Source organism: Crocodylus porosus, unplaced genomic scaffold (genome assembly GCF_001723895.1).
Source record: "Crocodylus porosus isolate Cpor-Errol unplaced genomic scaffold, CroPor_comp1, whole genome shotgun sequence".
NCBI lineage: Eukaryota > Metazoa > Chordata > Crocodylia > Crocodylidae > Crocodylus > Crocodylus porosus.
The window spans coordinates 20057275-20084559 of NW_017728949.1; the positions used below are offsets into that span (position 1 = coordinate 20057275).

The window sequence follows — 27285 nt, forward strand, 5'->3', positions numbered from 1 at the left end:
TGCACAGGGCGGTGCGGAGACGCGGCGGCCCGCACAGGACGGAGCCCGCCACCGACCTCGGCCGCTGGCGCCTGAGCAGCGCGGAGGGGCGGCAGCGCTGGCGGCACGTGGCGGCTGCGGGCGAGGCGGAGCGCGGGCAGACGGCGCTGGAGGCCCACTCCCTCGGCCTGGCCACGGTCAGTGCGGCGCTGGGGGCCCCCCGAGCTGCTGCCCAGGGCCGTGCCCCGCGGCTGGCACAGGGGCAGGCGACGGGGGCCGAGCGGGTGCAGCCCCTGGGCACGGCAGTGTCCAGGCTGGCTCTGGGGGTGGAGGCCTTGCCTGGGGTCCTGGGCCCTGCGGGGGTGCGGGAGGCCCCTTGCCTGCTCCCCTAGCCAAGGGGCTTGGACTGGTTCAGAGGGGGTCAAGGCAGCAGATACCCACCCTGCTCCCAGCGTGGGGGCCGTCTGCTGCTTCTGCCTGTGTTGGGCGGTGCTGCCCTGTGCTGGGATTTGATGACACCGGTCTTGCCACTCACCATCGCTGTTGGAGTCGACTGTGAGGCTGTGGCAGAAGTCCTTCTTTCTTGTAAAACTGACCTGCTCCCTTACCCCGCTATCGCAGCACGGGAGATGGCAGCCTCCAGTCGTTCTCGCTTGGTGAGCAGGAGCACGCTTGGTCCCTCTGCCTGTCTCCACTCCTCTTCTCTTTTGCAGAGCCAGTTCTTCAAGACCTTGCCCAGGGCCTGCACCGCACAGGGAGCAGCACTGAATGGGATGCAGTTTTACTCTGGCCTGCAGGCAGAGGATGGGCACTGGGCTGGTGACTACGGGGGGCCCCTCTTCCTCCTGCCAGGTACCAGGAGTGAGAAGGTGGCTCCAGGTGCTCTGTCCAGAGAGCCCCTCCTGACGAGGGTGCTTGGGGGCGATGCTGCCTTGCTGGCTCTCTGACGGTTGTTCAGGACCAGGCTGTGGCCCAGCCTACAAAGGCAGTGCAGATTCTTGCATTTCTTAGTGTGCCAAACACTGCTTTGTATTGTTAGAGTTCATTGTTCCCCAGACAGGTGATGGGTGACCCTCCCATATTTGCACTGTCTCAGGACCGTTTTGGTTAACAGTAAGCTGGTGTCTGTTGTGAGGCACTGAGGACTGTATTCAGCCAGTTAGGTCACTTTTGGTTTGATGTGTGGGGCATGATAGAGCTCTGTCCCCAAAAGCTTACTTTCGTTTGAAAAGTGGGGAGTTGGGTTCGGGTGGGGTATGAATTAAAATGCAATGCGAGTTATTTTGCAGTTGCTCTGTGAGAGAATGTTCTCTGAACCAGAGTATTTCTTATGTTCATAACTGGGGCTTGCTTGTTTGAAAGGAGGAATGCTCTCACTCATCAGGTCTCCTGATCACCTGCCATGTTGCCAAGATCCCACTGCCAGAGGGTTACAAGGAGGAGATGGTGCGCTACCTGCGCTCAGTGCAGCTCCCAGATGGGGGATGGGGCTTGTGAGTAGCAGAAAATCTTCTTTTCTTGGTGTCTTGGCTGGGTCCTTATGTGCACTGGAGGGAGGAAGAGGAGGGAACAGGAACAAAAGGAAGGTGACCTGGGTCTGTCTGCATGTGTCCACGTCATGCAGATTTACACAATTTAGCAAGAATTTTCCAAACTGGTTTCCAGCCCGTTGAATAGAATTGTTGCAATCTCACCGGAGCCCAGGCTGGGCTTTGCAACACGGGAAGTGAATTTGGGAAGAAAACCAAATCCAGTGTCACGTGCCAAATCCATCTCATTGTCTTTCCATCAACATCTTACTCCTAGCCAGCACCACACACTGAAACAAATTGATGAGGCTTTCTGAGTCATCCCACATGCCACAACTCTGAAATGTCCATCCTCAGCAGGGCCACCGATCAGTTCTTTAAAGACCCTGTGTGTTATCCAAGCCTGTCCTGCTCTTCCTTTGCCTGTTGTGGGTGTCCTGCTGGCTTAGTATTGTGTTGAGCAGGAGCGGGCCTTGGTGCTACGGTACTCTGATGTCCAGCAGGAACCAGAGATGTCCATCATCACTGGGACATCAGTAGGGACCTTCCAAGTGAAGGCCTTGAAGGTGTTACCCCACACTTTAGGGCAGCAGAAACCAGGGAGGTTGCCTGTTGGGTTTATTTGCCCTGCTTTGCTCAGGTCACCTCAGTCAACCTCCTGCTTCAGATTCATTCTAGTAGAAAACAAACAAGATGCTTAAGCCAAGCACTTGGGCCTCCATCCCTGGCCTGTCTCCTCTCTGTGTGTGTGTGTGTGTGTGTGTGTGTGTGTGTGTGTGTAACAGGCATGTGGAAGATAAATCAACAGTGTTTGGGACAGCGCTCAATTACACCTCCCTGAGGATCCTGGGAGTTGGGCCAGATGACCCTGACCTTGTGCGGGCTCGGATCAACCTCCATAGCAAAGGTAAGCATTTGCCTATGTATGTACACTATCACCCGTCCTATGCGGTAAATGTGGTGGGAAGGTGTTTTGAGAGGTGATTTCCTATCCTTATGACTCCTGCACCTTACAGTGACAGTGATCCATGGGTTCATTCCTTTGCTGCTTGCTAAGTTTGCCACATCAGAGGTGCAGTTTTCAGGAGCTTGCAAATACCCACTGAACTTAGAGCAGCCCAGTCCATTTCTCAGCTGTAGTCTTGCTGTGAGTTGGTTGTGTCTTAAGCCATTGAGCAGTTCCGTCTTGGGTCCATCTGTTAAGTGTTCACAGTCACCTGGCTCAGCTTTATGGAGTGGCTTGGTGGCCTCACCTGCCAGCTGGCTTCTGGCCAGGCAAATGTGCCTTTTCCCAGGTGACCCTTCTGCATGGCTGTTTCTGTCATGTTCCCACAGGCCTGAACCATAGCTCTGCAGTGCCTCTGGCCTGCCACAAGCACCTCCCCACTTCCTTTGCAGTGCCACCTGCTTTCAGAGAAAGGTAGAAACACTGCCAGCCCCTCCCCAGGTCTCCTGTCCCAATCCTTTTCTGTGGGATTCAGGGGCCTCTGTTAACTCTGCTGTACCTAAAATTTCAGTTAGAAATCCCTGTGTCCCTGTCTCCTGGGTCCTATAATAAAGGTTACCAAAGTTGATAAAGATAAAGGTTACCAAAGTTGACATCCTGTCTCCAGCCAATTCCCTACCCCTAACCCTGATGGTACTGACACCTTATTCAGTAGGGCTGACTCTGATGTCTGTCTTTCCAGGTGGTGCTGTGGGAATCCCTTCCTGGGGGAAGTTTTGGCTGGCTGTCTTGAATGTTTACAGCTGGGAGGGAATGAACACACTATTTCCCGAGATGTGGTATGTGCTGTTCTTCAGGGTGGAGCTGGTATTGGGTTTAGATTCCCAGCTATAGCTTGCCCCCTTCCAACAGCACACAGCTGAGAGGTCTGCAGCCCTATGCTTGCTCTGTGCCCCCATCCCTTCTCCCTTACCCAAGTCGGCTGAGGGCCTAAGGAGTATGCCTTTGCATGAAGGAAAATACTCCTGCCTGCTGGGAAAAGCCAGCCATTACCCAGTCGGTGTTCCACTGCTCCCCTGTTCTCTGAATGAAAGTCAGCTGTGTCAGAGGTGGATCTATCTTTGTCTTAGCAACAGCAAATTCCAGCAAAGTAGCCCTCTGTGATGGTGTAGGGAAACAGAAGAGGTGCTTTGCTTCAGCTTCCAGCTTTCTTCTTTCCACAGCACCTGTAACCCAGGCAGACACTGAGCATCTCAGCCCCTCATAACACTCCATCCATGATCTGAAGGGCTTGCCCCACATTTGACTCCCTGCCCCCTGTCCCTGGGTGTATTCATGTTCCCTGAGCTTTGGCCATCCTGTGCACTCCTTTCCCCTTCCCCCTCACACACTCACGACAGCTCCATTTCTCTTGTGTGACAGGCTGCTCCCTGCTTGGTTCCCGGCACACCCTTCCACGCTCTGGTGTCACTGCCGCCAGGTTTACCTTCCAATGAGCTACTGTTATGCCTCCCGACTGACTGCTGAAGAGGATGAGCTGGTGCAGAGCCTCCGACAGGTGAATTACTCTCCCCAGGGGCATGGTGGTGCTCAGCTTCTCAGAGCTCTACTGCCTTTCTCTCTGAATTTTTCCTTCCCCTGCCATTGTTTATGCTTCTCTCTGTTGAGATCCCTTGTGCTGGATTTCCACTTGGTGGGCAATTGCATTCTGCTTAGAATAAGCCACATGGCATTTTCTGCCTCACCTTTCACTTAGGGCTGAGGCATGTAGTGTCTGTGATTTGTCCCTTGGCATGTTCAGGTGACAGGTTGACTCTGAGTGCGATCTAGGCTTTCACTCGCGCTGCGGCACGAGCACTGGAACGTGCAGCCCCGTGCACCCGCGTCCCACCACCGCCGGGCCCCGCCTGGCCTGTGCAGCCTGGGGCTCCCCTGCCTTCCAGCATCAGCAGTTAGTCCTGAGAGTTCTCATTGTTTCTGCGTGCGCGAGCACGAGCTTTCTTGGGTCCCTGTAACAGCACGAGACTCTCCTGCCCAACGTGGCTGCCTGCCTTTGCCATGGTTAGGCCAGGCCAGGCCAGGGACAAACATCTGCACCTCAGACCAGGGTTGAGCGGCTGCTTTTGGCAGATGCTTTGCGTTTTGGTAAGAAGGAGTCGTCCTGGCACCCTCGTGTGTCCCTGCTAACTGAAGCTGGAAGGTGCATCCGGGCAGCAGAGGGGAGCTGAGTGGGGTGGATCCAGGACGCTGCCACCCAAACCCCTTTTTTGCTCCAGGATGGGCTCAGGCTTGGCTGCAGCCATGTGGCTCTAGCCGAAGCGCAAGGTGGCAAAGGCCTGCAGCAAGGCAGCAGCACCGGATGTCAGGAGGGCTGATTTCAATGAGCTAGGGAGAATAGTCGGGGAAGCACTGAGGTCCCGGGGGGGGAGTCGGGTGTTCAGGAGAGTGGTCGCTCCTCAAGGAGACGATCCTCCGAGTACAAAGGGAGGTAATCCCAACATGGATCAAAGGGGGCAGGAGGGCACAGAAGCCCCCATGGCTCACCAGAAGCATCCGGGAATGTCTCCTGGCCAAAAGGGAGGTGTACACCCAATGGTGGCAGGGGGGGAATCCCCAGGGAGGACTACACTGCAGCTGCTTGAGGCTGCAGGGGAGGATCAGGAAGGCCAAGATGGAGATGGGACTGGGACTAGCTTCCTGGATCACGGACAACAACAAGTCCTTTTTTAAATACATAGGGGATAAAAAGAAGATACCAGGTAACATGGGACCCCTGCAGGATGTGCTAGGAAATTTGGTCGTCACACTAGACGACAAAGCCAACATATTTAACAATTTCTTTGCCTCCATTTTCTTGAGCAGGGACCAGGTCATCCCCCCCACCGGGCCCCCCTCAGGCCCCAGGGGAGGTGCACCCAGGCCAAGGGTCAGGGCGGATCTAGTCAGGGAATGTCTGGAGGGACTGGACATGTTCAAGTCAGCTGGTCCGGACGATCTCTACCCCCGAGTGCTGCGGGAATTGGCTGCGGTCATTGAGGGACCCCTGACGGGACCTGAACCTGTTCAGCCTCCATAGGAGAAGGCTGAGGGGGATCTAGTGGCCTGTTACAAACTAGTCAGGGATGATCAGCAGGCACTAGGGGAGTCCCTGTTCCCCCGAGCGCGACCAGGAGTGACCAGGAATAACGGTCACAAGCTAGCAGAGGGGAGATTCAGGCTAGATATCAGGAGGCGCTACTTCATGGTCAGGGCAGCTAGGATTGGGAACCAACTTCCAAGAGAAGTGGTGCTGGCTCCTACTCTGGGGGGCTTTAACAGGAGGCTTGACAATTACCTTGCTGGAGTCGTTTGACCCCAGTTCTCTTTCCTGCCATGGGAGGGGGTCGGACTCGATGATCTACTCAGGTCCCTTCCGACCCTAGAAACTCTGAAACTCACATGAAGAAGCCTCTCGCCCTTACAGAGGCAGTAGTAACTTTTTCCAGGGTGTGCTGTGTTGTGCCAGGGCTGTGCTGTTAGTGCTGTGCTGTTGGACTAAAGGTATTGAGTCCCCAAAAGGCCTGACCTATATGTTGCAGGTCAGAGAATTTCACCTAGTTCCTCCTTTGTGGAGGTCAAGGACTTGCATCTGGGTAAAGCATGTGTCCTCCATGAAGACATCCAAACTTGACTTGGAGACCTCAGCAGATAGATACTCCACAGCTTCCCTTGGTAGTATGTTTCAGCGGCTTTTCTCTCAGTTAAAACTTTGCTGTATGCCCCCTTCGGATTTTTTTGGCTTCAGCTTCCAGTCATTGTTTTTTTGTTTTGCCTGTCTCCAGTAGAAGTAATGGCATACCAGGATAGAGCAGTGATCTGATTTTTGTTTACAATAAGATGAAACAGTGACTGCAAGGTGGGAATTCTTCTGCCCTCCATGGCTATTGTGGATGCAGACATTGTCAGGCACTTTTCAGACAGTGGGAGGAGTTGGGAGTTAATTCTTTTGGAACAAGAATTGGAGGAGGCTTTTGGGAAGGGGACAGGGAGGTGGGTGAGAATTAAGAGGGTGACAAAAAAAGGAAGCAAAGTACAGGGATGCCTGGGATTTTAAAGCAGTCAGGCTCTCCCAGCAGACATTCATAAGACACTGAACATATAAGCATTGGGCATACCCAAGGCCTGTGTTTCTCAAAGGGTGTGTAATAGTAGGGCCCAGGTTATGATTCTGGAAAGAGAGAGATCTGATGTGGGAGAGTGCTGAGCCTTGTCCTCTGTGAACCAGACCTGGCTCTGTGGAACAGGCCCCTTGTTAGTCTGCTTCAGAGAGCTGCTGTGAACGCAGGGGTGTGGCGAGCTGCAGTTATGCCATGATCCAGAAGGATATGCCTTTCGACTGAATGGGTTTTCCTGGTTGCTGAAGCTGGAGCGGCCTTTCCATGGCCCTTGTTTCTGGGGCTGGAGTGGACTGATTAGGACCCCAGGTCCTACTTTTTTCTTCTTTTTGGAGGGGGTTTTCTTTTCCTGCCAGCTTCTCTCTCTCTCAGCCTTTTGTCTCCTTTTTCTCCTAAAGTGGTACTAGATGTAGCTTCCACAAGGCTAAACATGGAGACCTGCATGCAGAAGTGGTTGAACACCGCAGTTCTGTACTAGTAATCTGAGCCTCCGTGTGGGAATTAGTTGTCTTTCCCCAGTTGCTAATGAAACCACTAAGTTCGGTAGGGATAAATGCATCCATCTCTCTCAGGTTTCTTTCTCCTTATTCTGCCCTGGTTGCAGGCAAGCTTATCTCCTGCATTTTTTCCCTGCTAGGAGCTGTATATCCAGGACTACTCCAGAATTGACTGGCCGGCCCAAAGGAACAATGTGGCTGCCTGTGATCTGTATACCCCACACAGCTGGCTGCTGACAGTTGCCTATGGTGAGTGATGTGCTGGCTGGGTTGGGTCACTAGCACCGTGTTGTCTGCAGTACCTGCAAGCGAGCTGATGTTGGAACCAAGACCTTCCTCATAGCCTTGAGTCAGATGAGAATACTGGCCCATGCTTCCTACCCTGGCCTTATGCACTGATGTGCTGCTGGGTTCCACCCAGTGGGAAAAGCCTGGACCTGTGGAGGGTAGGAGTGTACCTAGGAAAGCTGTGCTTGGTGTCTGCCATGCAGTGTTGCTGCAGATGTCAGCATGAGACCTGTAGGTGGCTGAGTTGTCAGGCCAGGTGAGTGTAGCGTCCACCATGTATCAGTGCTCAAGTGTGTGCAGAACATAGAAATGGCTCTGGGATCTTGGTTGGCAGCTCTGGTTCATCCCCTTTAACTTTGCTCATGCTACCCCTGCTTGTCTAGGGCTGAGCAGCAGCCAAATAAGAGAGGAGGGTTTAATTCTGGAGTTGCAGCACTGGGCTGGGCTCTGGCTGTTCTGTGGGCTCTTCTCCTTGGGAAGCTGGCTGGGATCCTGGCCCTGCCTACACAGACCTTCCCTCTCAGGCTGTCCAGGTCTGCTTGGGTCCTACAGATACAGGAGCTGGGACTATATAGCTGGAGAGAGTTCCCTTGTGCATGTTTCTTGTTCTTGGCCCAGCCATACTGAACTTGTATGAAGCCCACCACAGCTATCGCCTGCGCCAACGAGCCATAGATGAGCTGTATGACCACATCAAGGCTGATGACCGGTTCACCAAAGCTATCAGCATTGGCCCAGTAAGTGGTTCTTTTACCTCCCCACATGAATGAAGGCAGCACCAGTTCCTGTGCAGTGCTGAAGGATTGGCCCTGTGCCCCTCCCTCTACATGGACACTGCCCTCATAGATTCCCTGCCTCTTGTATATGGGCTGTCATCATTACCTATGGCACTAGAGTAGCAGGCATCTCTGTCAGAGTTGTGGCCCTGTTGTGCTGCATGTGGTAATATTCACTAGAGGATACCAGTTTTTCCAGAAATGCTTAAAGCCTCCATCACAGGGCAGAACATAAGCCCTGGGCATTGTCCTCAAGGCTGACCAATGATGCCAGGGCTTGGTGGGATGGGAGCTGGTGCTGGCACATCTGTGTCAAGGACAGCTTGGTACCCACCCCAGGGAGAGTAATTGCACTCTGCTCCTTGCAGATTTCCAAAACCATTAACATGCTGGTTTGCTGGTATGTGGAGGGATCAAGCTCCCTGGCTTTCCAGGAGCATGTCTCCAGAATCCCAGATTATCTCTGGTAAGGCTGGTCCTGTTAACTCTGTCCAGGGGAATGGGCTTATGTCTCCGGCACAAGCAGTGCCCAGGTCCAGAGTGGGGAAGGTCTTAAGCTGTCCTTACACCAAGGAGTTAGAGGGTGTTGTGGTCCAGGGGTGACCTGCAGCATAAGCCTCAGGAGTCTTAGTATGGGGTAGGTGGAGGCAGAGAAGGGCCTCTTATCTGGTTAGCCCTCTAGCCAGCTCTGTAGCCCAGGGGTTGGTAGACTTTTGGGAATGTGGACTGAAAGAACACAGCTCAGTTGGAGGCAAGCTGCTGCTTGCAACCTGTTTGTCTCCACTGCTGCTTCCCTGGGCACTAGTCTTTCCTGCTATCAAACTGCTACTGATGACCTGGCTCTGTGGGTTGAATGGAATCGCTCAAGGGCCTGAATCCAGTTCCTGGGCTGTTGGTTGGTGATCCTTGCTGTAGCCAGCAGTCCCTCATGAGCAAATCCCTATTGCTTCAGTTCTGCCAGTCAGCTGGGGGCCTTGTATTCTGAGAAGGATGGCACAGGTACACAGGGTTTCCAGGGTCTTTCCCCAGACGCTGTCTGTGAAGCTCAGCTCCCTGCACCCTGCTGGTTCACCTGAGTGTCTGATGTTGTCTTCATGGTGGTGGTAAGTGGCTGATATTGCTGCATTCTGCAGGCCACCTCAGTGCTGTGCTCTCTTTTCCCACAGGCTGGGACTTGATGGCATGAAGATGCAGGTAAGGCGTCCAAATCCAAGCAGTGAAAATGGGAAGTTGCTGTTACTGGGATGGGGCTTAGCCATCCCAGTAACAGCATACAGAGATGGAAAAGGGTCAGACCCCAGTCTTGCTATGGTTAGAGCTGCTGATATTTGAGCCCTGCTTCCTATTGCTGAACACTGCTTAGATGGATGGGCTTCTGAGGCTGAAAGGGGTGCTCAAGGGGACCTCTCCAGTTTGACTTGCCATGGTCCTTTGCCTCAGTTGCCGGCAGAGCCTCACCAGTCCCTAGGCTTTGTGGGGTAAAGGGGTGCAGGAGGGAATGATACCACCTTTTAATCCAAGGACAGGAATCCTCATAGGCTGTAGCCACAGCTCCCTTCGCTGGGTTTAGGATCCCACACCATTCCAACATTATCCTCATGCTGAAACTTTTGAGGATACTTGGTGCAGCCTTTATGGACCTTGCATCCCTCTGCTTCACTCCTCAGGCCTGACTCTTTTTCCTCTTAGTTATATTTTACCTATCTGATGCTCTTGCCTGTGCACTGTGCGACTGTTGTGCATGTCCAAGACCATCTATTGTGTGTTTACCATGGTGAGAAATCAATCCTGTTGCTTACAGGGTGTGACTCTTTCATGGTACTGGAAAACAGTTGGTGGCCTAATTAACTCATCAATTAAATAATTAGCTGCTCATTCATAGGTGCCAGGAAGTTGGCTGGAGGGAGATAACAGGCTACTTGAAGTTTAAAACCATTCCCAACCAGCACTGCATACTCCTTCCCTCCCAGGACACCCAGGGCTGCAGTGGGCTGGGAAAACCCGTCCCTGCTGCCATCCAGGCTATGTTGTTTGTTGTCTGGTGGGGCTTGCTGCTGCCTTTTCCACCCCCTGTCAGAGGTCCCAGGGTGCAGCTCCCAGCAGTAGCTGTGTCCAAACGAGTCTGTCTGCAGCCCCTGGCTCCCCATACTGCTCTGGGCAGGCAGCTGCAACTGCTCCCGCATGGGGCTCCACACCCCCCGGTGTGTTATTGGTTAACTGTTTAACCGATAGAATTAGAGGAGGTTGAAGGGATACTTTTAAAAACAATGTTTACATCTGAGGAGGATTATGGTATGAGTTGATAATATCACAAAGGATGTGGATCGAGTGAACAGGGAACTGAGCTGGCTTGGAACCAGTTCAAACCAATTGGAATCTGGTTCACACTGGTTTGAACTGGTTGAAAGCTGTTGGAAATTATTTGGACAGGTTCAAACCAGTCGGAAGTGACTTGTTCTGACTGATTTGAATCAGTTCCAACTCGTTTTAACTGGTTCCCATGGGTTTGATCAGTCCAGTTTGACCTGGTTCCATCAAGTAGCATCAACACTTAATATTCTGGAATCAGCATTGAAAGCAAAATTGAAACACTTCTACATGACTAGCATAAATTGTATAGATAAATTTCATCACAGCATGTTCTCTCTGTTTCAGGGCACCAATGGATCCCAGCTCTGGGATACAGCCTTTGCTATCCAAGCCTTCCTGGAGGTACGGTTTCCTTTTGTGCTGCATTCTTCGGTTCCTGAGGAGGTAGCATTCTGCATTACCCTTCATGCTGTAGCTGTTTGGTCCCAGCTTCTACAGTGTGTGTGTAATAAACAGGGGAATGGGAAGAGGTTTGTGTACACCTGAAGTCCAGAACTCATTTGGTCATCTTGTCTGACATCCTGTGAGTGATCAAGGAGTGTTGCCTCCTGCCACTGCATCGTCAGACAGAGCCATGTTCCCAAACATTCCTGTTGTGCCAGTAGCAAGCAGCTAAGTCTTCTCCTGCCCCACTGAGGGCATAGGCAGTCCTCAAAGCACAGGCCTTATTTAGGGTAACACCAGCTGTGCAGAGAAGTCTCTGCAGGCCCTTCCTGCTGCAGTTCTGTGTGCTTGGCTCCTATGGGAGAGACAGTGATGGGAGCAGATCCCATGGGATATTTAGTTATTTGATTTCTCCCCAGGGCCAGACTCTCTGGCTGGCAGGTAGCAGTGGCTGTCTGACTTTGTCTACATCCTTCTTAGGCTGGAGCCCAAGACAACCCAGAGTTCAGTTCTTGTCTAAGACGTGCCCATGAGTTCCTCCGAATCAGCCAGGTGAGTGCTAGGCTCGTGTCATGGATGTGGGTAGGCTGTATTGATTTTTCTGAGACTACTGTGTCCATTGCCTCTTTCTAAATTTATTGGCCTGTTCCCAGCTCTTCTCATTCACTCTACACATTAGGAGCTTTGCCTGTTATTAATTCCAGTGAGATTCACAGTGGCTAAAAGGCTGCCCCTGCCCAGGCTCTGTTGACTTGACCAGGGTGCTGTATGTAAAACAACTCCACAGGCGCTGTTTGTAGTGATGGGGCAGGAAGGAAGTTGCAGGCCCTGATCTGCAGTGACCTGCTCTCCTCTCCTAACCCAGGGGTGGGCAAAATATGGCCCTCGAGGCCGTTCTATATGGCCCGTGGGGCCCCTAAAAAAATGTAAAAAATTAATATTTCTCTGCCCTTGGTTCCTGTCAAAAATTACAAGAACCAAGGGCAGTAGGACCCAGGGGGAGACGGGTCCCACCCAGCCCTGGCCCCCAGCCAGAAGCCCCAGCCAGGATTTCTAGGCTGGGAGCACATGGCTGCCTTGGTGTGGGAAGCTCAGGTAAGTGGTGGGGGAAGGGGGACGGACCCCAGACAGGGAAGGAGCATGGGGGGGGGGCGGGGAAGCAGCTCCTCCTGCCCCATGCCTGGTGCCCCGTGCTGCAGCTGCTGGCAGCTTGCATGGGGCTGCCTGTGCCCGCTCTGGACAGCCCCATGCAGGCTGCGAGTGCCTGTAGTGCAAGGCACTGGGCGGGGGAGGGGCCGCTTCCCCCCAACACTCAGCTTTTCCCTGGGCTCCTTCCCTGTGTGGAGAAAAGCGGCCCCTCCCTGCCCCATGGCTGGTGCCGTGTGCTGCAGGCACTTGCAGCCCACACGGGGCTGCCTGGAGCAGGCACAGGCAGCCCCAGGCAGGCTGCAAGCAGCTGCAGTGTGGGGTGCCAGCCATGAGGCTGGGAGGGGCTGCTTTCCGCACCTTGCTGCACTCAGCACCACCTTGTAACCTGGCTCCATGGCCAGGCTGGCAGTGGGGCAGGTTACAAGCTGGTGCTGAGCATGGAGAAAAGTGGCCCCTCGCCTGCCCCATGGCCAGCGCCCCGTGCTGTAGTCGCTTGCAGCTCGCATGATGCTGCCTGTGCCCGCTCCAGGCATCCCCGTGTGGGCTGCAGTGTGAGGCGCCGGCCATGGGGTAGGCAAGGGGCCACTTCTCCACGCTCAGCACCAGCTGCTTCGGGGCTGAGTGCTGCCCCCTGCCTGTACTGTGGAGCTGTGGGGCACTGGGTGTAAGCCGGCAGGGAGCCAGCGGGAGCACGGGGCCCGCACCAGTGTCCCGGGGCCAGCACTGGCGGAGCCCAGAGCAAAGTGGCAGGAGTGCGGGGTCCCAGCTGGCAGGGGCTCTATGGAGACCTGCCAGCTCCACAGACCCTTGCCAATCTGTGCCCCACTTTGGGCCCCACTGACGCTTGCCCTGGGACATTGGTCCCAAGACATTGGAACGTTGGTCACGGGGCAGGGCCACCCATGTGGTCCTCAACAGCCTGCCAAAACTGGGTAAGTGGCCCTCCTCCCAAAATAATTGTCCACTCCTGTTCTAACCTGTGGCCTTGTATCTCTTGCAGATCCCGGACAATCCACCTGACTACAAGAAGTACTATCGCCAGATGAACAAGGTATGACTGGTCATGTGCCCTATGCAGAATTTGCTGTCAGAATTGGCTAAGGGAATGGGATTTTCCCTGAGTCCAGATTTCAAATTGTAGGCCCATTTTACTGACACACCAACCTGTCTGAGGTCCCTGGCCTCCAAAGAAGTGATCTGGCATTGCTTGCAGCACAATTGCAGGAGGAATCATAGGCAGCAGAGGGTGGGTGCTGACAGGGCTTAGCTCCCCCAAATGCGGGGCAGTGGGAAGGGCCGCAAGGCAGCCCGGCCACAGGCTTCCAGTGACTGCAGTGGAGGTGGGGAGGGGCGCATGCAGTGGTGAGGGGGGGCATGTAGTTGGGGCTGGGGCAGTTGCTGCACAGCTAGGGGAGGGCGTGGGATGGAGCTGCGAGCGGCTTGTCCAGGGGGCACGGCTCCTGCTGCTATGTGCGCCCCAGGAGGCATGGGGGGTGTTTGCCACTGAATCTGTGTGGGGCGGGGTGAGCTGTCACTGGGCTGGGGCCAGGGCTGTGCTGGGCTCTTCCTGGCAGAGGGGCTGGGCCGGGCTGTGCTCAGGCTGGGTGGCAGTGGTGTTGGAAGGAGAGGTATTGGAGGAGACCACCCCAGTATTTGCCATAGCACACCGAACTCCCCTTTCTAGGGCTGCCGTGCGCCCCAAGCACAGCATGGCCCAACCCCACCCTGCTAGGAAGAGCCCAGTGCCAACCTGGTCCCATCCCACAGCGGCAGCCCGTCCTTGCCCTGCACGCAGATCTGGGGCATATGCCCCCCCCATGCCTTCCCAGCAGGAGCTGCCACTCCCTCCATGCGCCCCCCCAGACAACCTGCCCACAGCTTTTGTCCTGTGCCCCGCCCTGGCTCTGCAGGGCCTGCCCTTGCCCCCACTCCCTCCCTCACTGCAGCAGGGAGCAAAGCCCAATGCGCAGTGGCAGCCACCTCTGTCCCATGAACAGATTGGGTAGGGAGGCACATGCCCCCAGGGCTCCGTTTGTCCCTCCACCCGGCCTGGCCAAGGCCCTACTCGCCCCAGCCCCTTCTCCTGCCTGCGCCCGCTTCCTCCCTCACCACTGGGGCCTTCATCTGCCCCCCCGTTTTCCCACAGACTTACCTGCTGGGGGAGTGCATGCGTGCATGTGTACACGCACTCAGGCCCTCCTCTCCCCCATAATTTTTTATCCCTTTGTCTATGAGGGGTTTTCCTAGCTTCACAGCTTCTGGTAGCTACAAAGGGCATTTATAAACATGCTCTGGGAGGAGGGCGTGGAGGGGGCGGTGCTTTAGTTAGAGCAGCTCTTGGAACCACTCTAATTAAAGTTCCTGGGGCATCAAGTGTATCAGCATCCCTGCACTGAAAAATGGCAGGGGCACTGTAATTAAAACTTGTTGAGCTAGCTTTAGTTAAAGCACCCATGCTGCCATTTTTCAGTGCAGGGATGCTGATGCACGTGATGCTGGAGTGCAGTAATTACCTTGCTCCAATGCACTGTTATTATAGCACATCAGAGCAGCCTTATTGCATGTGTATAGGTGCCCATAGAGGCTAACGTGTGCTAGAATGACTATTTCTGCTCAGGTCTCGAGCGCAAGCACAGCTGTAAATGAGGTAGAAGCTGGGCAAGAAAGTCACATCTCCCCCTGTGCAGAGGCAGAACATGGCTGAGAAAGCATGATTGCCAATCTAGAGCTGATGGGATCTGATTCTCTGCAGGGTGGATTCCCCTTTAGCACCCGGGATTGTGGCTGGATCGTGGCTGACTGCACTGCGGAGGGGCTGAAGTCAGTGATGCTGCTGCAGGAGAAGTGCCCCTTCATAACAGAGCGTGTCCCTCCCCAGCGCCTCTTTGATGCTGTGAATGTGGTAAGGGGCTGTGAATATTCAGCATTCCACATGCTGAAAGTTCATTTGATCAGCAGCAGTATTAGTGGTAGTCAGAGGTGTATCCTCCTTGGATGCCTTATTTCTAGACAGCTTGAACTTCTGATGACACACACGTTCACTTCACTGGGACCCTTCCACTTGGAATGGTAACATTCAGCATCATGGAAATTGCATGTCATGTCTATGACTCCTTCCACAACTATAGGAACTTCCCTAGGATGAAGAATTTATATTCTTGTGAGCTGCTGGGGGCTTCTTTGGAGAATTCCTTTTGGATCACACATGGTGAGTCTGTAATCTATTTTTTATAGATGCTTAGGTCCAGTTTTGAACAGGAATGTAGCCTTGTGAGCAAGTGCTTCTTGAGCAGCGCTGTGTTGTGTTTTATTTTGTGTGTTGTAGTGCTTCATCTCAAACCCCACGCATGAGTTGATCCCTCAGGATAGAGTCAAAACTGACTAAAATTGTTTCTCAGATAATGCAACTCAATGTGTACTGCAGTCCATTTATCTGGCAGCTCACTGTGTTGAGTGAAACTGCATCTCTCTGCTTTAGATTGAGTTGGTGCAAAATGACTTTTCTTTTTTCAGTAGAATGAAGGTGGTATTATATGATTTGTCACTCGTTTTGGCCTGGGAAATGGAACAAGTGCACAGTCAAAGCCTGTGAGCCAGTGACAGGCAGGCTTCTGATTAGCCTCAGCCATCTGAATGGTTTCCAAATGGACGACTAGCTGGTCAGCATAGAGGTCACAACCTGATCACCATCAGCCCAAGGTCACCATAGGGGAGAGCAGTTGCACCAAATACCTCCTGGGGAAAAAAACCCATGTCTGGGCTCCCCAAGATGGCACCAATTGTCTTTCTGTCTTCTAACTCTTGTTTCTTCATCCAGTGAGATCCCACAGGGAGGAACAGGGCAGCCAGCTTTTAACATAAACTAGGAAGCTTAGCTGATAGGACTATGCAAAATTTCGCTGGCTGTTCCAATTCAATACTGTTTTGACTCATTTCGAGCTTGAAACAGCAAAATCAATTGAAACAAAGGGCTTTGAAACAGCCTTGAAACCAAAACAAGACTAGTCAAAACATTTCAAGTTTTGAAGTAGCCAGGTGGTGGGTGACAGGGGAGAACCAGGGCTGCACTCCCAGCAGCTCCACAGCCCCATGTGGCTCAGCCCGGAGCACAGCTCTGGTTCTCCCCGCCTCCTGCAGCCAGACTGCGGGAAGCTGATCACAGCGCAAGGGAAGGGAATTGAGCCGGGGCTCAGTTTCTCTCCCCAGTGCTGCGATCAGGCTGGGGAAGGCAACTCAGCCCAATCGCTCAGTCCCCCTCTCCCCCCTACCCCCCCAGCCTTAGGATCGGGCTGGGGAAGGCAACTCAGCCCTAGGATCGGACTGGGGAAAGGAACTCAACCCAGCTGCGATGAGAGAGGCTGTTTTGAGCTTCCCGATTATAGTGTATGGGTGAAACGTTGAAACAGTGTCACTGTTTTGATGAAACAAAATGGAACAGCGGTTTCAAATTGAAATGAAATTTGAAACGAAACACTGTTCCATCGAAACTTTGAAACTCAAGTTGAAACGGAGTGGTGTCATTTCGTACAGCCCTATTAACTGAATGCCTTTCCAGTGTAACAACAGGATGCAGCAGGAGGTAAACACAGTATGAATTCACACTACCAACTGGCAGAAATGCGGAATGCTCAATACATAGCACTCTTGTATCTAAAGCTCCTTCGATGAGCATCAGCGTGGGGATGCTGATGCACAAAATGCTCAAGAGCCACTCTAATTAAAGCTCTTCCCCACTGCTCATGCTTACACTCACACTCACACTCCCAGAGCATGTGTATAAATGCCCTCTGTGACTGGAGCCCTGGTGCATGGAGCTAAGTTCAGACATGACTTTGCGTTGGACCCTGCTGGCAGGAGTCCAGGGAGGAGCCTAGGCAGGGCCAGCAGTGCAGGGCTTCTCACTACCTGTGGGTGCCTGATTTCCAGGTGGGGACTGGCACATGCTGCCCTGAGGGGCTCCTGAGCACGGGCTAGTGGTGAACTACCTCCATCAGTCCTGACAGGCAGTGAACTGGGAGATGCCTGTGTAGCCGACGGCCTGTAGACCTGTTCTCAGTCCCTGCAGGCAGCTGATGGACCATTTTGGATTTCTACTCGTAAGCAAGGCAGTGTGAGTGCAGGGAGCAGAGCCAGTGCAGATGTATAATCAGAAGTAGGGTCTTTGCTACCTACCCATGGTTACGGGCATGTGTTATGCACTCCCACCAGTAGGTGGCTGCAATGCAATCAGCTGCCTGATGGGATTTACTGAGGGATTGATGGACTGGTGTGTGGGCTTTGAGATGAAGCCCTGCAATACAGACTCCTTGCAAAGAACAGTTTAACGTTGGCCACTGCTCAAGAAGCAGCATCTGCTAATGAGGCTACACCGCTCCATTCAAAGGAAATTCAAGCATTGTATGTGAAAATTACATCAACTGAGACTCACCAAGTGTGATCCAGAAGAAATTCTTCAAAGAAGCTGTAGGGCTGTATCCAAGAGAGTGCAGGACCAAATCTGGGAGGGAGAGTACGTCTGTTTACCGTTGACTCGAGCACAAAAAAAAATCCTCTCAGAGGGCCTGATGTGCAGAAGTGAGCATCTTCGCTAGCTCACGGAGGCTTGGTGACCAGGTGGCCACTCTGGAAAGGGCATGTAACATTACCCTTTGAAAGAGGAACAGTCAGACTGTTAAGAGAAGCCAACTGCGGAGCATTTGGCTAAGGATAGAGTGTCCCACTAGGGGTTTTAGCAGCTCCCAGAAGAGAAAGCAAAAGGGAGGAGGAAGCAAGCTGTAAGGGGGACGGTTAGCTGCACAGAGAAGCCAGACTGCTGTGCCGGGAGCAGAGCAGAAAGGGGTTCTTGTCCTAGTGTTTGGGAGAGGAAAGAAGGCTTTGTTTCATTTGTTTGTTTGCTTTGGAGAACTGGTTGAGGAGCTTATAAAGGAGAAAATTCTTCTGCAGAAGCCAGTAAGATAAATGACCTGCTTACAGAGGGATAAACATTTTTCTGGCTGCTGCTAAATGGTCATCTCTGAGGAGGAGTGGCCATGGTGGAAACCACAATCTCTGCTAAGCACTGGTGAACAAAGTTGGTTCTGATCCCATCTCTCCCTCTCTCTCTATCTGAGCAGTTGCTGAGCATGAGAAACTCTGATGGAGGCTTTGCCACGTATGAAACCAAGCGGGGTGGCCGGCTGCTGGAGCTGCTGAACCCCTCAGAGGTGTTTGGTAAGGGCAATGTCTCCATGTCTCCCTCCTGGTGCCCTGTGCCATGAGGGGAAGCCAGCCCAGTTCTGTGGGAAGCAGTGCTCAAAGGCAGGTTCACGCATAATGGAGCATGCAGTCTTGGGGCCAGTGTCTGTCACTGGGGATGGTGCCTGCTGCACACCACAGTGTGTGTGTGTGTGTGTGATGCAGGCAGCGTTTTGGGGCCCAGTCAGTGCTTGACAGTGTCTCCAGCAGGTTGTCTGGGGTTTCAGAGCTGTTTCCTCTCCCATTTTGGCAGGAGACATTATGATAGACTACACCTATGTGGAGTGCACATCAGCAGTCATGCAGGCGCTGAAACACTTCCATGAAAAGTTCCCTGAACACAGGGCACAGGAGATCAGGTAAGGGCAGAGCCAAGAGGGGTGATTTGGGGGAGAGCTTCAAACTAGGCATGATGAAACCTGCAGTTCAGGTGCAGTGACACCTGCTGACATGCACTGGACAGGGGCCCTGGTCCTGCAGCCTGCTCTCTGGGAAGACCCTAGCAATCCAGGTGCTGGAGCAGGGCCCTCAAGGCAGAAGTTTAGCCCTGATATAGGGTTGGGCTTTGCTGAGCCACAACAGGTCAATGGTCCCTTGCTCCAGCAGGCCCCATGCCTACTGCAGAGGCCTCTGTCTGCCAGGTGGGTATCTACTCCTTGGTAGTGCTGCACAGGTACTGTAGGGTGGGGAGGAATGGGGGGCACCTCTTGCTACCCTCTGACACCAGCATTGGATGCACACACTCTGGAAGAGAATGTCTTATGACCACACAGCAGAGCTCTTGTGGGTATGAAGTGGATGGTGTTTGTCTAGTATGTGGGAGGGAATGTTGGCAGGAGCAGGAAGTGGTCCTCTCAGCCCAGCTGTTTCTGGATGCAGAGGCTGAGGTCATGCCCTCACACTCTGACCCAGACAGCTTGACCCTGGCACTAAAGTGTAGTGACATGACTTCCCCTTAGGAGACTTGGGCTGAAAGCTCTGGAGTACTGATGCTGTTGGGTGAGGTGTGGGAAGGGACCATCTCCATTTGAGCCCCAGGGGCACAGACCTTGACCCTCTGCTGGTCTGGAAGCTCAGAAGTAGATGGGAAAGGTCTGTCTGGGCCATTTTGCACCTGACAGCTGGCAAGGAACGCTGTTAATAAGGGCAGGCTCCACTCCACTCGCAGAGGGGATGGGAATGTCCAGGTAACCCTGCAGTGGGCTGTTCAGAGTAGGGAGCAGATGGGCAGTAAATCAGTCTCTCTCCTGCCTCTGCCTAGAGAGACACTGTGGAAAGGGCTGGAGTATTGTCGCCGGATGCAGAGGTCTGACGGGTCATGGGAAGGGTGAGTGACTGCATGCACGTAGTATCACCTCCTCCTTGTTCAAGGGGAGAGGCTTGCTCCCAGCAGCCTTGGGGCAGATGTAGTCTGGGGCAGTGAGCAAAGTGCCCCCACTCCCAGGCTCCCGGTGGCAGAGCTGGCCTCTTCCTGCAGTTCCTGAAACCATCAGCAGCCTTGGTTATTTCTCTTGGTGCGATAGCCATGCAAAGGGGCCCCAGCTCAGGCTGAGCCCTGTTATATTGGGCCTCTTGGGAATGTACCTGGAGTCACTTGAACCTCCAGGTCCCACAGTCTGCTGAAACAAAAGAGAAGGGAGGGGGAGGGAGAATGGTTATGGGGCATGGTGTGACTAACCCCAACTTGTGCCTGCCACAGTTTGGGGTGAGCTCTCTGCATAACCCAAAGTGTGATATGCCACAGCAGCACTCACCCTGGTGTCCAGCGGTGCCATTCTGCTCCACGGGCATTGGGGTAGGTGCTGGCCCAGCCAGGAATTCTGCTCTCCTGATTGGTGATCTCCCTTCCACTGCCAGGAGCTGGGGGGTCTGTTTCACATATGGTACCTGGTTTGGCCTGGAGGCGTTGGCCTGCATGCAGCACATGTACTGTGACAGGTGAGTGAGGAGACCCAGGCAAGGCTTTGCAATCTGTGTTCAGGGTGTGACAGGCTGAGGATCTAGCTCCTGGCCAGGGCACAGCCCAGGGATGCCATTGGGGTCCCTTGAGCACAGCAGGGCCTGGGATATGCTGCTGCATGATGGGGGCAGGGTGAGGAGCTTGGTGAAATCTGGATCATAGCCCTTTCCAGTCTGCCCAAGAGGCTTTCAGGTTATAGAAACCCTCTCTGCCTTTGTGCTATCCTGAGGGCAGAGACTCACTGCCACTTAGCAACTTAGTCTTTTGAATGTTGGGGCCCTGCTTGGTAGCCTGGTCCCTGCCTGCAAGGTGTACGTTGGCATCCTGAGCTGTGCTGTGGGCCCACTAAGGAAAGCTGTCCCAGCCTGTGGTTTGCTGCTCACATACTGCAGTCAGGCTGAAGGCCAGGCTGGTTCACTGAACTCTGGTTCTGGTGCTTCAGGTCCCAGCCCAGAGAGGAATGTATTTGTTCTACTTTCCCTGACCAGAGTCCAGCCAGTGCTTCCTCAGCACACAGCCACACAGGGAGAGGGCAGTACTCAGGCCTGCTCCCACCCCCAGCCCTGTCCCCTGTGAGCTGGCCTGGACTAGCAGGGGGCAGGAAGTATACTGGGGATCTTTCCCATTCTGGGGATGCCACAAATCCTGTGTTTTCTACTTGAGCTTTGTGCTTGGCATTAGACATCAACCAAACCCTGCAGATAAAACAACTCCAAGCTGAACAGTGTTCCCTCCCTTCTCTGAGCCCCTGTCCCCTGTGGTCCCTACAGGTCTGAGGTACCCTGCTGTAGGATTGTTGATAGTGACACTTGTGCCTCTGTTTTATCCCTTTAGAACTGCATGCAAGGAGGTGGCCCAGGCCTGCCAGTTCCTGGTCTCCAAGCAGATGGAGGATGGCGGCTGGGGAGAGGACTTTGAGTCCTGTGAGCAGCGTAGATACGTGCAGAGTGCCACATCCCAGATCCACAACACCTGCTGGGCCCTGCTGGGACTCATGGCCGTCAGGTAGGAGCCACCGTAGCTGTGCAGGCTGCTGATACCTAGCACTTGCATTGCTTGAGAGCATTGTCCTTTCCAGCCTCAGACAGCAGAGCCTTCGCCACTACCTGTTGTGGAGGGTAACTGCAGTATTCATGGTCTTGGGACACCTGTGATGAGTAGTGTAGGATGATCTCATTGTAGCAGATCTGTTTTTTGCATAGCTTCACTGTGATGGGTTGTTTCTGTCCCTTCAAGCCTGGGACAAAGTGTCAGATGTGTGGAAATGGTTGCAGAAGGGATGTGAGCTCCCAGAGGACATGTGGGGGTGGTTTGTTTAGCTCTCTGGAGTCAGGACTGTTCACCTCTTTGCCTGTGCTTTGCAGGTATCCTGATGTTGAGGTGCTGGAGAAGGGCATCAAGCTTTTGATGGACAAGCAGCTGCCCAATGGTGACTGGCCTCAGGTACGCAGCTCCTGTCACCTGTCTAATACATCCATTCCTCAGCACTGTAGAAGTTCTCAGAAGAACTGAATACAGAAATGGGTCACACACACGCTCTGTGTGTCTGGTTTTCTTGGCGTGTAGGAGCAGAAGCCCAGCTGTGTGGGTGGAAACCTGTGGAGGCATGTGGTATCTCCATACTTGTGGCAATAAGTCCCACAGTTCAAGGACCAGCACCTGGACACGTTCTGCTTCTCCTGTGTTTGACAGCCATCCACATTAAGTAATTGTTGGGGTGTGGTAGCTGTGAGAGAGTTATGGCTGCCAAAAGAGTGGATCTTGAGAGCAGAGCCTTTGCCAAGCCAGTTCAGAGCAGGGTGATGGAGATCTTCACCTGAACCTTTGTGGAGTGGGGAGCCAGTGTGGGATGTGGGGTGCTATGCTGCTGAGCGGACCAGCTGTAATGTATGTACCAGGTGTGGTTCTGTTGCTGTGGTTATCTGAGTGTTGGGTAGCAGAAAGGGACCCAAGAGAGTCCAAGGCCACGTGGTAGCCTAAGGCACTGCATGCCCAGGCCTGTGATAGAGAGCATGTTCTGAAGGAGACAGGTCTCTGTCTTAGTCCTCCCAACAGCAGTGCCTTCCCCCTACATATATTCAGCTTTCTCTGCTGCCCTTTATGTAAACAAATAGTGCTTCTGTAATTGCTAGGCCCAATGCCCTTGCTGGGTGGTACCTCCTCCTAGCTGGGTGCAGCTTAGCTCTAAGATTGGTTGCACGGCCTTGTGTCTCCCCAGCGTTGTCGCGGAGGCAGGTGCTAGCAATGTTCTGTGGCTTGGCATCATGCAGAGCTGTGCCCGGGGCTGTGGCACAGCCCATCTCTGCCTGGGATTTGAGCAATTGCATGGATCAGTATCCTGTCAAGGCAGCCCGTGAAGGGGAAGCTTTTCCCTTCTGCTTCTCTTCGAACTTTCGGCCTCTGACAGAAACATCTTTTTTAGGATCCAGGGCAGACTCCATATTGGAGATTCCCAAGGATTAAAGCTGTGGCTCTGCTTTTTAGATGGGTGGGTGATCCCATGTGTGTTGCCTGCTCAGAGCAGAGCTGGGTGAGATTGTGCTAAGAGTAATGACTCTGATGTGAGTGACCACGAAGATGAGGGGCATGTTTGCCTGCCAGGGGGTGAAAAATGCAGTTCTGTTAGTTCTGAGCCCTGATGTGCACATGCATGCCACAGAATAGGCCATGGTGTAGCTGTGAATGAATGTGCACAATGGCTTCAGCATCGAAAGACTTACCAGTGTGCTGCTGGCAGGAATGCTGGCCTCTTCCTGAGATCTTGCTGCTGAGCTTGTTTCCTTTCCATCTCCATTCCTGTTCAGGAGAACATCGCTGGTGTGTTCAACAAGTCCTGTGCCATCAGCTACACCTCCTACCGAAACGTCTTCCCCATCTGGACATTGGGGCGCTTCTCACGCCTGCACCCCAACAGCTCTCTGGCTGGCAAGTTGAAGCCTGGATCCCTGGATGGTACAGAGACAGTTCTGGCTGGAGGAAAGCTGAACCGAGGGGTTTCTTGCACCTGAGCTTGGGCCCTCAGCAGCTGTCCTATCTCAGCAGTGACAGCCTAGATGCCTACAGGTGTAAATATAGGAGGTGGTTAGGCCCTGCAGTGCTCTTCTACTGGTGAATTCCACAAACTAATTTTTCTTGTAGTCCTAGATTGGTACCTACCTGTGTGTGGCTTTGGCTTCTTCACAGTCAGATCCCCTGCTAATTGGTGGTACGGGTCATCCTTTAATTTTGTTCCAGGAATTCTATTCAAGGCTGCATCTTTCAAGTAAAAGTATCAGGACAGGCAGAAGTGCTTCACAGCTCCTTCAAACTCAGATATGCCCACATCATTTTGGACTAAGCAAGTTGGGAAAGGTGGCTCCCTCCTCCCTTCCTCTTACAGTACAGGGTCTCTGGGCTGGATCTGTACAGTAGCATTGGTGGTACTGTGCCACTCCCCTTCTGAAATTCCTGACGACTGGGGAATCTGTACAGTCTTCTGAAAACTTTTTAACTCGCCTGGAAAAGCCAGGCTGCCTGTGTGGTGCTGTCTCAGCAATGTGCCTTCTAAGTGCCTTCAGTTTTGAAGCATGCATGCAGGGAGTGGTACAGATCCCTTCTCTCATGGAGTTGGAGATAACTTGCTTCTGCTGCTGTTCAGCAAACCCCTTCCTTCTCAGCAATAACTGAGTCCTCATCCATAGATCTAAAAGGAGGTAAGTGGCATCATCCCTATTTCACAGACAGGGAAGTACAGTACAAAGCAGTGAAGTGACTTGCCCAAGCTTGTCCAGCAGCCTTCCCCATGGGAAGAAACCCCAGGCCTAGGATCCTTTCTCTCTTGCAGCTCTTGGTACTTTATGTTTTTAGGATGAAGCATTGGAAACATTCCTTCTCACTGCGTCATAGCCAGTTTTGTATGTTGCAGGATTTCCTCATCCCAGTGAGGTCACACGAGGAGCAGTAGGGCAGGCAGCTTTGTTAACATGAGCAAGGAAGCCTAACTGAATGCTTTTCAGGCATAACAACTGGCAGTAATAAATAAACTTAGGGAATTGTGCCCTTGACTGGCAGATGCGTGTAACCCCTATACAGAACACTTAGTGCGTGACAGTCTTGTGACTGGGAACGTCACAAGGATCCCCATGGAGATTACATTTGTGCACACTTGATCAGGAGTCTCCTGGGGACTGAACTCTAAATATGTTTAACCTGCAAACCCTCACGGTGAAGACATCTTCAAATGATGGTGGTTAATAAATTGCTAATTGTGTTGCTGATGCTAATGTACTGTGTGTGTCTAATATCTTCCTGCAAGAGCTCTTTCCTGAGATCACACCAGGCTTTCAGATTAGGCTGATCTGAATTGGTCAGAGATCATGTGGTGAAGCAATGACTCATTTTGGTGGTGCCAAGATTTTGACTACTGGATTACATCGTGTTCTGGTATGTTCCCAGATTCTTACCTCTGGCCTATCCTGCCATGTAAGTATATGACAGTTATCACAGACTTATATTGGGCTGGACCAAGGAGAAGACCAAAAAGCATCGTTTAGTATTCCCAACCCCCTCACCATTTTCTGATATTCCAAACAGATTGATCTGAATCCCTCAATTTAGAGCTGGTGTGGGCAATTTTGTTTCCTCTGCAGGAGTTCAGTAACATATTCTGACTAATGTAGGGACTTCCCTAAGCCAGGCACTGCTGAAGAAGGCCTCAGAGGTTAGGGCAAAGTAGAAGAGTGATTTATATGGTAACTACGTGCTAGATGGCCAGGACTTCTCTCTCTTGAAGGAGCTCCCAAGCTTCTATTAGGCAGGTGCCTCATGCCTTGGTGGTGTTTAATAGTGTAGGCACTTTGCAGATACTGCTTGTTATTGCTAAGTGCCGCCCCGCCCCCCCCCCGCCCCCCTGCACAGGGATGAGGTGTGGGAACAGGTAAAGAGTATTCAGAAGGGGTACATACTGAAGAAGTGAGGCCACACTAAATCCACATTTTTTCACGATTAAATGAAACGTGTGTGTGGTATTGGTTGAACAGAATGTTTTACTGATATATTTACTTTTAAAGCAATTTGGAATCCTACCAGTGCCTCAGTCACTATTCATGAAATAAATTCTAAATACTTGTATCTTTTGGCATTTGATTTTGGATTTTTTTTAAATCATGGAAAATCGGAGCTACCCCTGCCCCCACCCCCTGCACTCATCAGGATGTGGGTCCAGCTGCAGCTGTCCCCACCCCACTGTTTTGTGATGTTGAGTAGCCCTGAAATGCCGATGCCCCTCCTGACCTACAGCCCCTGCCTAACCCCCAACTTGGTCCCTCCCAGCAGCTGTTTCTTTCCATATCAGGATGCGGGTTCAACTGTGGCTGTCCCTCTCCTGCTGTTTTGTGCTGCTAAGAAGCTCTGACATGCTGGTGCCCGCCAGTCCACCCCAGCCCTGCCAGTAACCCTCACTCCTGACCTGCAGCTTCTGCCTGCTCTCCACTTGCTCCCTCCTGGCAGCTTCTGCACCAGGACATGGGTCAAGCTGTGGCTGTCCCCATTGCTGCTTTGTGGCTCTGAGCAGTGCTGACCCCTGCTGGTCTGCTCTCTGTACCTGTTAGCAAAAATAAGGTCCAAATTTTGGGGGGGTCCCAAATAAGTTCAGCTTTGGCTCAAGCCCCCTCCCAGACACCTGGGACAACTAGATTTTTACTGAGGTGTCCTGAATGAACAAACTTCTCCCTTGCAAGCAATGTACCAACAAAAGCTGGATTTATTATACAACAAGGGGGAAAGAAACAAAGTACAGTTTAAAGCACTATTAAAGTCTAAGGCTTAAGTTCTGAAATCCAGCCCCACCTGGGCTCTTCTTAGCCTTCCTGGAGTCCTGTGGCCACTCTCCCCTGGCATCTGCTCCTTGGGCCTACTGGGACCTCCACCTCCCCTACCATCCCAGCCACGTTCCACCAGATGTTACCTGGCCAGCAGCAGACCGTCTGTTCTGCCTTATGGCTGGGGTTATAGACTGCAAGCCCCAAACCTAGAGGGTCACATGACTCACCTGAATGCCATCTGCTACCCTGTAGCCTGAGGCATGCCATGCTGAGATGCACTTCAGAGCCCATCTGGGTGCCAGGGCTCCAGCATGCAAAGATGCAGGGTTTGGAACGGCATTCCAAAACCTCCATGGAGATTTGGCATGTCATGCCAAGCCCAAGATTTTAGGACGGGTTCCACTGGGAGCCCTGGGAATGTCTCTGAGGATGGGTGAGACAGTGTGGTCAAAATGCATTTTTAAAGAATTTTTTAGTTTTGGGGCAGCTGAGAGCATTCAGGCCTTGTCAGGGGGGAACCCAGCAGGCCTGTGGGCTTGCGAAATGTCTCAGGCTGAGCATCAGGCTGGCAGATAAAAGTGTTTGTGGCTGCTCATGGCTTCTTTTTTGCCATGAAATTTTTTTTTGTGGTCTTTTTTTGGGTGGCCAAGGGCTCTAGGTTTTTTGTGCACTTTGGCAGCAGGAAATGGCATGAGCGCTGGGCCTGAAGAGAGGCAAGCAGAATAGCTTCTTCTGTGACTCCTTGGCCTAAGTCTTAATCTGGCAATAAAACAGTTTGGAGTTCAACTCTGGGTGTGGGCCATGCGATCTTTGGTCTTTGGTGGGTGTCTCTAGGCTTAGAATTTTTTTTTTTCACCCCGAGAAATGCCATGTTGAGATGTGCTTCAGAGTCCAAGGCTCTGGCACGCAAAGATGAAGGGCTTGGTGTAGTGCCAAGCCCAAGATTTTAGGCGGGGCTTCAGTGGGAGCCCGGGGCATGTCTCTGAGGATGAGTGAGTTGGTGCAGACAAAATGTGTTTTTTAAACATTTTTTAGTTTTGGGACAGCTGAGAGTGTTCAGGCCCCATTAGGGAAGGATCCAGCAGGCTTGTGGGCTTGTGAAATTTCTCTGAGGCTGAGCATCAGGCTGGCAGATAAAAGGGCAGAGTTTGTGGCTGCTCAGGGTCTCCTTTTGCTGGGCAGATGGTCTTCTCACATGGCCCATCAATTTTTTTTTTT

At 52.7% G+C, this 27285-nt stretch overlaps 1 protein-coding gene across 3 annotated transcripts in view; it reads left to right on the forward strand.

Moving 5' to 3' along the window:
* Positions 1-23598, forward strand: part of LSS (lanosterol synthase (2,3-oxidosqualene-lanosterol cyclase)) — a 23804-nt gene extending 206 nt beyond the window's left edge. Inside the window, exons 2-22 of one of the 3 annotated variants that reach the window (XM_019554357.1) lie at positions 8-176; positions 693-831; positions 1364-1472; positions 2294-2415; positions 3197-3293; positions 3877-4012; positions 7246-7354; positions 8012-8130; positions 8538-8635; positions 9336-9363; positions 10825-10881; positions 11404-11475; positions 13073-13123; positions 14825-14974; positions 18186-18282; positions 18560-18665; positions 19568-19633; positions 20164-20244; positions 21101-21271; positions 21631-21709; positions 23071-23598. In XM_019554357.1, the coding sequence (XP_019409902.1) occupies positions 8-176; positions 693-831; positions 1364-1472; positions 2294-2415; positions 3197-3293; positions 3877-4012; positions 7246-7354; positions 8012-8130; positions 8538-8635; positions 9336-9363; positions 10825-10881; positions 11404-11475; positions 13073-13123; positions 14825-14974; positions 18186-18282; positions 18560-18665; positions 19568-19633; positions 20164-20244; positions 21101-21271; positions 21631-21709; positions 23071-23274 (2260 nt within the window). In that variant the 3' untranslated portion in view covers positions 23275-23598. Of the gene's footprint in view, positions 1-7; positions 177-481; positions 832-854; positions 1093-1363; positions 1473-2293; positions 2416-3196; positions 3294-3876; positions 4013-7245; positions 7355-8011; positions 8131-8537; positions 8636-9335; positions 9364-10824; positions 10882-11403; positions 11476-13072; positions 13124-14824; positions 14975-18185; positions 18283-18559; positions 18666-19567; positions 19634-20163; positions 20245-21100; positions 21272-21630; positions 21710-23070 lie in introns of those variants that run through there. The other 2 variants (XM_019554356.1, XM_019554358.1) reach the window with 2 other exon arrangements.
* Positions 23599-27285: the final 3687 nt, after the last annotated feature.